This window comes from Stigmatopora argus, chromosome 2 (assembly GCF_051989625.1).
Source record: "Stigmatopora argus isolate UIUO_Sarg chromosome 2, RoL_Sarg_1.0, whole genome shotgun sequence".
Taxonomy (NCBI): Eukaryota; Metazoa; Chordata; class Actinopteri; order Syngnathiformes; family Syngnathidae; genus Stigmatopora; species Stigmatopora argus.
The window spans coordinates 23,708,307-23,723,890 of record NC_135388.1 but is presented as its reverse complement, the minus strand read 5'-3'; the positions used below and the strand labels follow the sequence as shown (position 1 = coordinate 23,723,890).

Here is a 15,584-nt window from a genome sequence, read left to right as displayed (position 1 = left end):
ATGCTGCTAGCAAGTGGATTTTACCTAATTTTAGTGCATTTTTTGTCATTTCACGTATGGACGTATCGACGTTCATCGCTGTCTTTTTACCGGGGAAATGATACTCCGGGCCCGGTTCTGATGTCTAAAAAGCTCCAGTATTTGTATTTAATCAATAAATGCTGTTTTCGGCTGGATTTTACCCCATTTTCGGGCAATGTTTGCCCGTACGCCATTGACGTTTATCGCTGTCTTTTCCCGGGAAAATCGCCCCCCTGGCCTGGTTTTAATGTCTGAAAAACTCCAGTATTTGTATTTAATCATGAACTGATGCTAGGAAGTGGATTTTACCCCATTTTTGTGCGTTGATTTATTGATTATTTTTTATGTGTTGCAGCTGTAGCTGCAGTAGAGGTTTTATAGCCATAAAATAGTTTTTGAGGGTTGGATTGATACGTTGAAGGCGCTACCAGAAAATGCACCGCCCGCCACTGGAATACATACATTTACAATAAGTATTTAGTCAACCAGCAATTGTGCAAGTTATCCTACTTGAAAAGATTAGAGAGGCCTGTAATTGTCAACATGGGTAAACCTCAACCATGAAACAGAATGTGGAGAGTAAAAAACAGAAAATCACATTGTTTGATTTTAAAAGAATTTATTTGCAAATCATGGTGGAAAATAAGTATTTGGTCAATACCAAAAGTTCATCTCAATACTTTGTTATGTACTCTTTGTTGGCAATGAGAGGGACACGTCTGGCAGCGCAGGATTTGAGTCCCTGGTGGCGCATTGTGTTACTGATAGCTTTTGTTACTGTACTCCCAGCTCTCTGTAGGTCATTCACTAGGACCCCCATGTGGTTCTGGGATTTTTGCTCAACGTTCTTGTTATCATTTTGAAGCCACGGGGTGAGATCTTGCATGGAGCCCCAGATAGAGGGAGATTATCAGTGGTCTTGTAAATCATCCATTTTCTAATAATTGCTCCCACAGTTGATTTCTTTACACCTATTGCAGATTCAGTCTTCCCAGCCTGGTGCAGGTCTACAATTTTGTCTCTGGTGTCCTTCGACAGCTCTTTAGTCTTGGCCATAGTGGAGTTTGGAGTGTGAGAGACTGAGGTTGTGGACAGGTGTCTTTTATACCGATAATGAGTTAAAACAAATCCTATTAATACAGGTAATGAGTGGAAACCTCGTTAGACCTTCAGAGCTGCCAACCTCCGACGACCCCATTTCAGGAGTACCCTTGTTCCATTTCCGGAGTTTATCCGGAGTGAATGCAAAATCGATATGCGCTGAAGTTGCACAAGATGAATCATTTGTCAGAACTTGTAACTTGGATGATTCACAATGCGCTCTTGAATTTCGAGGCATTTAAATTGGAAATTTGGTACTTTTCTGAAAGTGTTGCTTTAAAAAAATTAAGTGACAATTTTTGGGGATTTACGGAGTTTGCGTTGCATTTCCGGGTAAACTCCTGAAATTCCGGAGTAGTTGGCAGCTCTGGACCTTGCTAGAAGAAGTTAGATCTATCTGACAGCCAGAAATCTTGCTTGTTTTTAGGTGACCAAATACTTATTTTCCACTCTAATTTGGAAATAAATTCTTTAAAAATCAAACAATGTGATTTTCTGTTTTTTTTCTCCACATTCCTTCTCTCATGGTTGAGGTTTACCCATCTCTAATCTTTTTTCAAGTAGGAGAACTTGCAACGTTGGTGGTTGACTAAATACTTAATTTGCCCCACTGTATAAATGGTAAGCCCACAATTTTACATAAAGTCTCATTTCCCTGAGTTCAAAAATTGGTTTAGGTTTAACTTTTGGTAATTTAACGTAACCGTGGCCCTTGTGAGGATATAAGTCGTTCAGAAAATTAGATGAGATGAGATGAGAAAATGAATGAATGAATAGTTCATTTATTCATTTTCTGAACCTCTTTATCCTCACTAGGGTCATGGGGGTGCTGGAGCCTATCCCAGCTGACTTCGGGCCAGAGGCAGAGGACACCCTGAATCGGTGGCCAGCTGGTCGCAGGGCACAAGGAGACAGACAACCATTCACACACACTCATACCTAGGGGCAATTTATAGTGTCCAAACCGGCCTAACATGCATGTTTTTGGAATGTGGGAGGAAACCGGAGTACCTGGAGAAAACCCACGCAGGCTTGCAGAGAACATACAAACTCCACACAAGTAGACCGACCTGGATCCGAACCCAGGACCCCAGAGCTGTGAGGTCGCCACGCGAACCACTCAATCACTGGGCTGCCGGTAAGTTAATATTGATCCTTTATTTTAAAAAAAGTTTGCTATTATTGGAAAGCTGGTTGATAAAAATTGCAAATATTTAGGTGCTAATATAAACTATTAATAATAAAACTCCATATTGTCCGGAGGTATTAGTGTGACCGTGAATGATCGTTTGTTTTCTTGTGAGGATATAGAAATAATTTTTAGCGAACCATGGGGCCAAATTTGGGTTCAATTAATCACAATAACAGGTCATGTGGTCAAATGGTAACACTTAATTTTGCTGTACTTGCTCTTTCAAGAAGTTTGTAAGCAATAATTAAAACTTGTACATGTATTCAGTGTAGCTACTTGAGGGTGTAAGGGTTCACTCGCCTGACTCTGGTGCAGGCAAACGTGGGATCAATTATCATTCTGTGGCAGTATGATTATGAGTGCAAATGGTTGTCTGTCTCACTGTGTGCCCTATAGTTAACTGGCGACCAGTCCAAGGTGTAGTCTGCCTTTTGCCCAAAGTCAGCTGGGACAGGCTCCAGCAACACCCGCAACCCTTGTTGTGTGGAACAGATGATGAACGAGTGTTTCATTCATTTTTTCAGGTAATACTATTCTTTAATTGAACATGCATGCTGATCACATCATTTTCCTCCTAGGACCTTTGATCTGCTATGGAACAGTTTTACTCCTATCGCATTTTTTCCTTTGAAAGATATGCATGGTGCACAGGTCCCCAACAAACAAACGTCAAAATGTCAAGTGTGCCATTCCCATGGACATTTGAGTGTGTGCTTGAACCATATGTTACTGAAGTTTGTGTATTTTGCCATCAATTCTGATAATCCTTATTTGGTTTTCCAGGCAGAAAAATCATATAAATACACAAACAGAAAGCTCTGCTTTCAAGTCCACACAGAGGATACAAGGTAGGACCAGTTAGTTTTATTTAAAGCTCTATTTAAAGATCAATTACTTGCACTTCTGTATTAATTTCAAAAATACAATTTTCATCTAAAGGTCTTCTACATGCATTTGTATTGTATATGTCTTTGCACTGATCAGTATTTGTTATGCAGATCTACTGGAATGGGTTTTCTCAAGTTGTCAACTCTGGCTCTCCTACTGCTGTCCTCGAATTGTTGGGCTGACAATGGGGTACCTAACGTTACCAAACATTGCAAACTAAAAACGTTTTAAGATTGCAATTACGATACCTTTGTTCTATTGCTTTAATGATGATAGAACCAGGTCACTATACAGTAATCCCTCGAATATCGTAGCTTCACTACATCGCAGATTTTTTCTGGGGGATTTTTTTTTTTTTTAATTCATAAAAATGTGAAAATCCACGCTGAAACTCGCAAGCGGAAGCCACTCCCCTGTCCTCCGCTTGCTACTAGAACTCAGCACGCGAGTAAGTAAGCAAATAAAAAAATATATATATATTTTTTTTAAATATGGGTGACCCTACTTTGCGGTTTTTCGTTTATCGCGGCCATGTCTGGTCTACATTAACTGCGATAATCGAGGGATTACTGTAAACACTACACAAACAAGCAATTTGGTTTTGATAGGTTCACCAATAGGCATTCCCAAATGCTCGCACAAATAAAGAGAGCAGACAATCTTCTGGGTTTTTCTTGCAAGGAGAACATCCTCATCACCATTGGTTTCTGATTTACTTGGTTGAATGGCACCATATCACTTACTGAATTCGATAGTTGGGACTTTGCTGCGGCACAAGACTGCTTTAACCAAGTGACAATTGACGTGCCCAAAGAGTCGGGTTTTTTGGTTTTTTTTAACTCAACAGCAGTAAAATATAACATTGTTAGATGGCTAGCATGTGGGCTAGCAGCCCTAGTGAATGGCATTGGAACCAAAACAGAAAGGACTTAGCTAGTTTTGTTTCTTGGCCAGAATCGTCAAAAGTGCACCATTAAAAATCTCAGATTTAATTTCAGATGATAAACTAGCATCAATCCCCAGGTTTTCTTGGAAATTTGAGGGTTGTAAATGTAAGATATTTACGATTTAGTAGATAGAGTCCAAGATGCATCCATGTGTCTCTTACTTTTTGAGTCACGACGGCTGTGTTATGGTCCTACAGCCTCCGGTTTGAACATGTACGGTAAAATCAATTTTTTTGGGACTTACTTTCTACTCTGACCCACTTTCAATTTTGAATTTTGTAATAAAACCAATGGGGGCCCCTGTGGATTAGTGGCTCACGCATCAGCATCACGGTTCTGAGGTCAAGGGTTTGATCCCAGATCGGCCTCACTGTATGGCGTATGCATGTTCTCCCTGTTCTTGCGTGAATTTTCTATGGGTACTCTGGTTTCCTCCAACATCCCCAAAAGATGCAGGGTAGGCTGGTTGAACACTCTAATTTGCCCCTAGGTATGAGTGTGAACGTGTATGCTGGTCCGTCTCCTTATTCCAGTGGTCCCCAACCTTTTTCTCACCACAGACCGGCTAATGGGGAGGGCGAGCATAATAGCAATTATTTTTATAACAGCTTTTCTTATTTCAAGTAGGAGGGTGAGATTGAACACTTATATTTATTACTCTGACGGACTGCCATCAGTGGTTGGAGACCACTGCCTTATACCCTGTAATTGGCTGGCCACCACTTCAGGGTGTCCCCCGTCTGCTGCCCGTAGTTAGCTGGGGTAGGCTACAGCTCCCCCCGCTACCCTTGAGGATAAGAAGTTCAGAAAATGAATGAATGAATAATAAAACCAATAAGAAATCATCTACACACTCTGTTTCTATTGAGGTATACGCCACTGTTGGCTTCCTTACTCTTGTGACGTAATTGTTTTTAAAGAAAGCTGATGGCAACGTTACAAAAATGTTTTTTTTTGTACAATTTTAAAACTTATGGATCTATGTGAGTAAGCAGCGTGGTCGTTTATTTTTTGTAATACTCTTTGACAAGACTCTAACATGGAATTGGTGTGTAAAAATCTGTGATAGTGCGCTTTTAAATGATTACATTCCCTACCTTTTTGTTGAGTTCATAATTCATTAAGTGTAGTTCTTTTCTTTATAAAATGCTACTTTGAAGTCAAAGACACAATATATAATACGATTATAAATTTGAAATATAGCATTTTTTTTACAATTGCAATATAGATTTTACTAGATTTTTGTTGTTGTATACAGTACATTTTTGATTTTCTAACACATAATTTTCTTTCCTCTCCTTTTCCATTGCTGTGCTATCCAAACAGGCAGGTAGGTTTACAAATGTCTTTACTTGTACAAGATCGGAAGGTATTTTTCTCCAAGTTAAATCCTATTCATGTTATAGATGATGTTGAAGAAGGCCTGAGTGACCTTTCTGTGTCTGAACGTCTGAACAGAGCCAACAGTAATCGGAGTGAGTATGAATGGGTAAATTGTCTGTATACCCCATTTTAATAGTTTTTCATGGAAATATAAGAGATTTATTTACACACCAGGCCAGTGCACAGCACACACGTTTTGAAAGTTGATAGACCGCCAATATACGTAGATGTACCAAATAATCAAAGTGAGCCTGTGTGGGGGAGTGGCAATTTTGTAGACGGCATAGTTTTACTACCGTATTTTCCCGCATACATGCCGTATTTGTAACTAAAAAAATGATGACCGCCATGGTACGGCTTATATACGCACAAGACTTACAATTGCAATACTATTTTTCACCAGTAGATGTCTACAAATTAACATTTACTATTTGTTGGTTAATTTGTGTTTTGCAGTAAGAAAACAACCAATACTGGATGAATTACTAACTTCCTTATGATATTGACCCTAATCATGTGCTTTTGATTCATGCAGTATCTCAGAAATTCCACGTACGATGATTTTTCTTAAGATTTTCCCTTCAAAGTAACACACTTGTGCTCCCTATTAAAAGCATAAATATGAAGGTGAAAATTGTGAATCAGGGGGCATCTCATGCGCGAGAAATTGTAAAATTCAACGATTTTAAGGCAATTTTAAAGGTGCAGCTTATACACGGGGACGGCTTATATGCGAGAAAATACGGTATGTCATTCTATGATCAATTTTATACTCTATAAAACTATCACACTGGCTATGACACAGTAAGAGATGTCGCACACTGACGCTAGTGATCATGTGGAAATTTCCAAGGTCTGCTGGACTACCGCATACCAAGCATGAGTCTAGCTTCCAATGACCAAAACAGTTTCTCCTTTTGACAATCAGAGCATGTGGTGAGCACACAATTCTGCCCCTCTAAAAGAAAATGTCTGAAATAGTCGGAGTGTTCGCCCCATTTCCACTTTATTTGTCTTTTTCTAAAGTTGAGGTTTGTGCATGTTTACGAAATCTAATCTAAATTGGCCCTTTGCCTGACCTACAAACGTTGGAAAAAAGAACCATCAGAAGTTAAAATCAAACAAGGAATCAGCTGGCTTCAAACTATCTATAACTGTGTTCCAGTCCGTTCAGCTGATGAGCCATTCCTGATTGAAGGAGACATTGCCATAGACAATGGTGCAGAGAGAAATGCTGACCCCTGCACCAGTCGAGGATGCAAATGGGGCAAATGGAATGATGGAAAGGTCTACATCCCATATTACATTACTAATCACTTTTGTAAGTGGCTTAACATTTTTTCTCTATATTGTGTTTGTCAAGGATTGATCAGAATGGTGTTCTTTTCTTCTTTTTTTAAACAGCAAGTACCACCTCCTTGCAATTGTTCATGAACAATGCAATACAATACAAACAATTGTATTGCTATTGGATGCAGTCCCATATCCCATTGCTATAGTATAAATACACATTCATGTGATAAAATGCTCCCTGAAAAGCACATAAAATAGATTTTCTCAAATAACTTCAAGTTACTGTTGCATAATCATAAATACATTTTAGAACACTGATTAGATAGCCCGGTGTACGGGTGGTGAGCGCGGCTGCCTCACAGTTCTAAAATTGAGGGTTCAATCCTAGGTGGTCCGAACCTGTGAACTGTGTGGAGTTTGAGTGTTCTCCTTTCTCTTTCTTCTCCGGTTTCCTCCCACATCTAAAAAAAGCAGGGTAGGCTGGTTGAACACCCTAAATTGCCAATAGGTATGAGTGTGAGCCTGAATGGTTCTTTGTGTCCTTGTGTCCTGTGATTAGCTGACCACCAATTCAGGGTGTCCCTTGCCTGGTGGACGTATTTGGCTGGGATAGGCTCCAGCATCCCCTGCAAAACTTGTGAGGATAGGTTTTATGGAAAAAGAATGAATTAATAGAACACTGATTAATTATATGTAATATTAATTACGAATGGGCGGCCCGGTGGTGTGAGTGGTTAGCGCGTTGGCCTCACAGCTCTGGGGTCCTGGGTTCAAATCCAGATCACATCCATCTGTGTGGAGTTTGCATGTTCTCCCCAGGCCTGCCTGGGTATGTGTGTGAATGTGCATGGTTGTCCATCTCCTTGTGCCCTGCGATCGGCTGGCACCCGATTCAGGGTGTCCCCCGCCTCTGGCCCGGAGACAGCTGGGATTGGCTCCAGCACCCCCAGCGACCCTAATGAGGATAAAGCGGTTCGGAAAATGAGATGAGATGAGACGTCCACAAAATATTCATCATTGTGCTAAGAATGAAATATAGTAACCTTTCCTTCATTGTTCGGCTAGCCTCCCGTGAGAAGGCCCTCATCACCCGTGGACTTGAGTCCTTCTCCTCATTTTCCTGCATTCGCTTCAGACCCACCAGAAGCAGTGACCGTGACTGGCTGAGCATCGAGTCCCAGAATGGGTATACTAACGACTGGGGCAAAATAGGTCATAAAAAGAATTGACCACTTCTTTGTTCTCTTCAACTCGGCTCTCATTCTGTTCAGATGCTACTCCTATGTTGGTCGCCGTGGTGGTAAGCAGACGGTTTCTCTGGCTCGCCGTGGATGCCTTTATCATGGTACTGTCCAGCATGAGCTTCTCCATGCTCTTGGATTTAATCATGAGCAGACACGAAACGACAGAGACAACCACATCAGAGTCCTTCTGCAAAATGTTCAATCTGGTAATTTGTAAATTTGATTGTTAATTTTTGCCGATTAACTACTTTTTTCCTTTCACTTCCACTAATGAATCTTCAGAATACAAATACTAACAAATTAACTTTTTGTTTGTTTTTCAGGAATGGAGCACAACTTTAGGAAGATTTCCACCCTCAACCAGGGCACTTCTTATGATTACAACTCTGTAATGCAATACCACAAGTATGAACAACTGCATTATAAAGAAAAATTACTTTGGGCTCCATCACTTCAATGTATCAGATTTAATCTACAATTTTATAGTTTGTATAGACATTGTCAATCATGGGCCCTCATTCTTGCCCTTCTTACAGCAATCCTGGTCTTACAAAACTTTTTTTTGCATTTTGGAAATGTTTTGGTTCAAATAAATTGCTTCATGTTATTTTACAGGTATGCTTTCTCCAAGAACAACCAGCCCACCATGCTTCCTATTCCTGACCCCAATGTATCCTTTGGCAATGCTAAGGAGATGAGCCAGAATGATATCAAAAGACTCAACAATCTCTACCAGTGCTGTGAGTGTGTATCTTATCTCACACTACCAACAATACACTACAAAAAATAGCAGAATGTACACTTTTTAATATTTGCAAGATATTGCCAAACACAAAAAATGATATTGCCAAACACAAAAAAATGCATGTACTAATCAGAGAACTTTTGAACATATACATTATATATATATATATATATATATATATATATATATATATATATATATATATATATATATATAGAGAGAGAGAGAGAGAGAGAGAGAGAGAGAGAGAGAGAGAAAAAAACTGAAAATCACATTGTTTGATTTTTAAAGATTTGATTTGCAAATCATGGTGGAAAATAAGTATTTGGTCAATACCAAAAGTTAATCTCAATACTTTGTTATGTACTCTTTGTTGGCAATATATATATATATATATATGTAATCATGCATGATTTTGGAATGTGGGAGTAAACCGGAGTACCCGGAGGAAACCCATGCAGGCCTGGGGAGAACATGCATACTCCACACAGGTGGACCGACCTGGATTTGAACCCAGGACCCCAGAGCTGCGAGGCCGATGCGCTAACCACTCAATCGCCGGGCCGCCTTGTAAATACATTTAAAAAAAATACAAGAGAATATTTGCTATTAAGAGGCTCAGAAATGTGTTCAAATTTGAGTGTGTATTAGTCATTAGTCGATTGGCTGACAACCATTTAAATGAAAATGTAACTCCAACGTGGCTGTGACAAAAAATGAGTTTAACACCCTAGAGCTACACAGCCTGTCTGACTATGCTTTTATATAAAGGCTAAATTCAACTCAATTGAACATTTCAGGTTCTAGTTACTGAGAAAGTTAAGTTAAGATGTAACTTGATCATTCCAATTCAAGTTACAACTCATTTTATCAAGTTGATTAAGCTGAGTCACAAATACTTCATTTATGAAAACTTGAAAATCTCAGTTGCGCTTTGTGAAAATGTTATGTAAACACAACCTTCTATTTTTTACTGTGAATATTCATCATACAAGATGTGGTATAATATTTGTAACCTGAATAACCCTTTTGATATTCACTTTTTCAGAGGAAGCCACCCAAAATGATGACTCGAAGCCCATGATATATTTTCCCTAATCTTGAAGGCCAATTGGGACTTCTGACTTACATTTGTAAACTCAACAGTAATCTACGTGATTCAGCAATAAATTTACATGAACATGAGATTGTGTATCAGAAATATTTGGCCCATTGAGTCTTTTTTCCATCAAGAATTTCATTAATTTGGATTAATGTTATCTTCATTTGACATTAATGCTATTAATTATGGACATCACTTTCACCATTATCGGTGAACTCCAATAAAACACAAACACATAACAATAGCAAACACCTCATCTCATCTCATCTCATTTTCTGAACCGCTTTATCCTCATTAGTGTTGCGGGCAATAGCAAACACTTTATAGAAATTACAATCACTACAACACATACATGAATAACTTACTTTTAATTCAAAGCATTCTCCAAGTATGCCAGGGATAATTTAAAAGACTAACAATGAACAAACAAATGATTTCTTGGTGTACCTCTAAGATGCTCGTTGATGGTCTCAGGAATACCCACACGTCTCTCGCATCAGTAAGACTGCAATGTATTTATAACTGACAAATAGTCTAACGAAGCAAGCCAATTGTCTCGACAGATCTCTGAGGCAGCAGCTACTCCCATCCGTGATGATAGCGTTGCAAAGTGACAGCAGCAACTTTCCATCACCCAGATTTTATACAATTGTCCGACTCTGGTTTGCCTGACTGTGTTTTATGCATTCTCCTGTTGCTGCATGATCAAGTGCTGTGGTCAGATGATTCCAAGCAGAGCTAACTGCATTGCCAAAATAGTTGTTTTCGTGTAATTCTTGCTGGAGCCCTTCAGATGAAGTGTTAAATCTGCTTGTGTTGCAATTGTATTGGCAGTGATACTCTTCAAACAGTTACCTGAATTAACTATGAATACATAAGGTAGCACCGACACAAAAGCAAGTACATATTATCCATATATGAAAAAAACTGAACAAACGCACTAGGAACAATTCTTTTGGACTCTCTGGGTAACCTTAGCATACTCTCATACCCCCATTCATCACTCCGGAACATGTTAAGTATGGGTGCATTGGTGTATGGCTACATGCATCACACAACTTGATGTCAGCATCTTTAGCCACATCCAATCCTCTATGGCTCGTGGCCTGGAAGTGAGCCGCTAGGGGGTCGGGTCCAGCCCTCGGAGTTGTTCTGCCCATACCTGTCAACTTATACGTTTTCCCATATTTTGTTTTTTTTATTATTTCAAATTTTGTACGCCATATAACTTTTGTACAGGATTTTTTAAAATTACGTTTTTTTTGTAAAACCGCTCTCAATTTACCAATTTGGGCTCTAATCCGGATCTTCTCGGTCACTAGTAGCAGACAAAAACGTCATCGTCGACTGCTAATATCGTCATGCTTTAAGCATGATATGTGCCTGCGCATTACACTTTCACACATCCTTTGTCAGCAAGCAATGTACCCAGATCCCCACATTTACAGAATCTTGAATTTATTGCATACTGATTGGGCACCCCATCTACTTTGGAGAAAATTTTAGACATTTAAGTGCGCCCTATGTGAGCAAATATGTGCCGCGTTGCATTTGTATGTTTTTTATTGCTTAATAAGGGGAATTGCAATCATTAAAGAGCAATTGGCCAAGGTTGACAGATATGTCTGCCTGCGTGACCGGTTGTTTCGTCGACTGACGTTTGGTCGACGGACACTCGGTCCCCGGACGTTTGGTCGAATGGACGTATCATCGACGGACAGTTCGCCGAACGGACGTTTCGTCGGCCAGACGTATTGTCGAACGGACGTTTGTTGGACGGATTCGCAGCCGGACAGGACGTCGAACGGACGTTTCGCCGCCGGGTTCGCTCGCTCTCAAAAGAGAGAGAGACAGAGAGTTTACTGTTGAAAGCGACCAACCAGGTAATCTCTCGCTCTCAAAATTATAATCATGAGAGAGAGAGTGAGTTTGTAATTGCATTGACAATGTAATAGCATTAATATCTAAATATCTATTGGCGTGTCTCTCTCTCTCTCTCTCTCTCTCTCTCTCTGTCATGATTATAATTTTGAGAGTGAGCGAACCCGGGGGCGAAACATCCGTTCGACGTCCTGTCCGGCGGCGAATCCGTCCAACAAACGTCCGTTTGACGATACGTCCGGCCGACGAAACGTCCGTTCAGCGAACTGTCCGTCGATGATACGTCCATTCGACCAAACGTCCGGGGACCAAGCATCCGTCGACCAAACGTCGGTCGCCGAAACGACCGGGTACCGTCTGCCTGACAGGCACTTTGTAGCACATTCATAATGTACACACAGAATGAAATACTATTTTTCCACCCGGGGCCAGTGAAACCATAATTTTGTGAGTTGTGTGATCAAGTGCTGGCACTTTACTCAATATTCTCATACTCGTTTTTTTGCCCCCTGTCGTCAAAATGTTGCGGCGCTATCAATGGAATCCAATGTGTTAACAAGGAATCTTAAAATGACCCAAACCAACAGGAAGTCACCTGGAAATGTCTGAAAATAAGCATAAAGTGACAAAGGAACCTGAAGTAGCCGTAAATTCCCCAAAATCGATAGTAACCTGTATTTACCCTGAGGAAGTGAGGTGAATTAACTAATTGATGACAATACATGTCTAATTCACTTAAAAGCGACTGAACGGATGTTCATTCGCTCCTCTGAGTCAAAATAGATCCAGTGGCAGCCAGTGAGGTAACGTTTTGGGCAAAAATGAACTGGTAGTTAGCGGAGATAGGCTCCAGCAGCTCCACAACCCTTGTGAGAATAAGCAGTTCAGAAAATGGATGAATGAACCAGTCTACCATGCAGAGGCAACTGGAGTACCAGGGGGAGAACATGCAAACTCCACACAGGAAGGCCGGAACTCACCATAGATTGAACCCTCCATCTCAGAATTGAAAGGCAGACTTGCTGACCACTGATTATCCGGTCCGCCCAGGGTCAGAGTTTAAGTAATTTTAATTTACTGTCAATTATTTAGGTGCTTGGTCTCTAAAGTGTTAAGTGAAGGTCACGGTGTACAATAATGTAAATGTTTTGTTTTGGAAATCTTACACAGATTTGTGTGCAGTTGCCACGTGTAATTCAAAACATGCAAAAATAGAGATAGAATTGTGTCTTTATTATTCAATCAAAAAAAGTTGCTTCAATACAAATATTATATATATTTTTATCAATCAAACAAATGCTCACTTCAATCAGAGAAAAAACGTTTAAAAAAAAGTTGAGGCAAAAAATTCACTTGAGCTCTCTTGTTCTTCTAATAATAATAATAATAATCGGACATAGGCCCTGTCGTCATTATCACAACACAAAAGCCTACTTGTCATCACACGCAGAAACTGCGTGTGACGAAATTGATGGTGCTTCTCCATAAGCTACGTTTAATCGGCAAAAGACCTAATAAGTGTAAGTTACGGACTTGTAATTTGTCATTCCGCTGTTGAGGATACAGGTCGCTTACCTCTCGCTTACCTCTCACTGTCTTCCACTTACCTTTCCTCAGTCAGCTAGTAGGAGGCAGATCACCAACCAAACATCTGTTCATACACCGCAGAGGGGAATGTGTGTTATGTTAGCGCGAGTTTAGATTTCTGATGGATGTGGGGAAAAACTGTCCTTAAGCCTATTTGTCCGTGCTTTGTGGGACCTATAGCGTCTGCCAGAGGGCAGCAGCTGGAACAGATTGTGACCAGGGTGGTAAGGGTCCCCTATGATGTTCTTGGCTCTGCTGAGGTAACGAGGGCTGGCAATGTCTTCAAGTGAGGGCAGAGAGCAGCCGACAATCCTCTGGGCAGTGTTAATCACTTTCTGCATGGCCTTTTTGTCTGCCGCCGTGCTTCCAGCGTACCACACTGTGATGCCGTACGCCAGGATGCTCTCTACAGTGGTTCTATAGAAGGTTCTCAGAAGATTGGTGCCCAAGTTGTTCTTCCTAAGTACCCTGAGGAAATGGAGTCGTGTCTGAGCCTTCTTCACCACTGCCGTGGTGTTTGTAGACCATGAGAGCTTGTCCGTGACGTGGACCCCCAGGAATTTAAAGGACTGGACCCTGTCTACACATACTCCATTTATGAGGAGTGGGGCCAGATCTGTGCCGTGTTTGCGAAAGTCCAGGATGATTTCTTTAGTTTTCGTGGTGTTCAGTGTGAGATTGTTCACCGAGCACCACGAAGACAAATTGTTGACCTCATCTCTGTAAGCCGACTCATCCCCTCCTGAGATGAGTCCGACCACAGTGGTGTCGTCAGCGAATTTGATGATGGTGTTAGACTGGTGGGTGGGTGTGCAGTCGTAGGTGTACAGGGAGTACAGAAGAGGACTCAGTACACAGCCTTGAAGGGAGCCAGTGCTTAGTGTAATGGAGGAAGAGAGGTGGGGACCAAGTCTAACAGTCTGTGGTCGGTTGGTCAAGAAGTCCTTTATCCAGCAGCAGATTGAAGAGGATAGTCCAAGGTGGGAGAGTTTGTCAGTCAGAATGTCCGGTTTTATGGTATTGAAGGCTGAGCTATAGTCAATGAAGAGCATCCTCACGTAGTTCCCAGGCTGTTCCAGGTGGCTCAGTGCTGTATGAAGAGCAATGGCAATAGCATCATCAGTGGACCTGTTTGCTCTATAAGCAAACTGGTGAGGGTCAATTGAGGGAGAGATTGTATTCCTGATATGGCGGGCTACCAACTTTTCAAAGCACTTCATGATCACAGGCGTGAGGGCAACAGGCCTATAATCATTCATGCTGCCAATGGTTGGCTTTTTTGGGACAGGGATGATGGTGGCAGATTTCAGACAAGATGGAATGATGGATAGTTGCAGGGAACAATTGAAAATATTTGTGAAGACTCCAGCCAGCTGGTCAGCACAGGCTTTGAGCACCTTCCCAGGTACTCCGTCTGGGCCAGCAGCCTTCCTGGTGTTCACGGACCGCATTACCAGTCTCACTTCCTGTTCCCGGAACGTCAGTGTATTGCTGCCGGGTGGTGGTGGGGGTGTTGAGACTGGGTCTGATTTGTCAGTCTCAAAGCGGGCAAAGAAACGGTTCATTTCCTCCGCTAGTGAGGCATCTGCATTAACAGACATATTATTGCTATTGTAGTTGGTAATATGTCGTATTCCTTGCCACATCTTCTTTGGGTTATTTTCTGTGAAGTGCTCCTCAATTTTTTTGGTATATGCTGCCTTGGCCTTTTTAATGCCTCTTTTCAGCTCAGCTCTGGCAGCGCGATATTTTATCTTGTCCCCTGATCTAAAGGCGGAGTTACGGCCTTTGATGAGTGCCTGTGTCTCATTGGTCATCCAGGGTTTTTGGTTCGGAAAAACCCGTATTCGTTTATCTTTAGTGACGTTGTCAATGCAGTTTTTTATGTAAGAAAGTACAGAGTCCGTGTAGTCCTGGAGGTTGTCGTGTACAAAAAGTTCCCAGTTGGTGCGGGAAAAACAGTCCTGCAGCTGAGAGAGTGCGTTGTCGGGCCAAGTTTTTATTATCTTTATTTGTGGCGTTGTTTGCCTCCGGAGTGGAGTGTAAGCGGGGGTGAGAGATAGGCAGAGGTGATCTGATCCAGCTAGGTGAGGGAGGGAAGTGGCTTTATAAGCATGTTTAATGTTAGAATAGACATGGTCCAGAGTTTTGTCTCCTCTAGTATTACAATTTACGTATTGAATAAACTTAGGTAAAACAG

The 15,584-nt window shown here is 41.1% G+C and overlaps 1 protein-coding gene across 3 annotated transcripts in view; it reads left to right on the top strand.

Moving 5' to 3' along the window:
* LOC144070585 (hatching enzyme 1.2-like) overlaps positions 1-15,584 on the top strand; it is a 57,215-nt gene that overhangs the window by 25,541 nt on the left and 16,090 nt on the right. Inside the window, exons 3-13 of one of the 3 annotated variants that reach the window (XM_077594976.1) lie at positions 2,121-2,260; positions 2,711-2,838; positions 3,098-3,162; positions 3,313-3,391; positions 4,611-4,614; positions 5,556-5,624; positions 6,698-6,853; positions 7,891-8,011; positions 8,097-8,275; positions 8,393-8,474; positions 8,685-8,809. In XM_077594976.1, coding sequence (XP_077451102.1) covers positions 2,121-2,260; positions 2,711-2,838; positions 3,098-3,162; positions 3,313-3,391; positions 4,611-4,614; positions 5,556-5,624; positions 6,698-6,853; positions 7,891-8,011; positions 8,097-8,275; positions 8,393-8,474; positions 8,685-8,809 — 1,148 coding nt within the window. Of the gene's footprint in view, positions 1-2,120; positions 2,261-2,710; positions 2,839-3,097; positions 3,163-3,312; positions 3,392-4,610; positions 4,615-5,160; positions 5,625-6,697; positions 6,854-7,890; positions 8,012-8,096; positions 8,276-8,392; positions 8,475-8,684; positions 8,810-9,862; positions 11,595-15,584 lie in introns of those variants that run through there. The other 2 variants (XM_077594972.1, XM_077594974.1) reach the window with 2 other exon arrangements.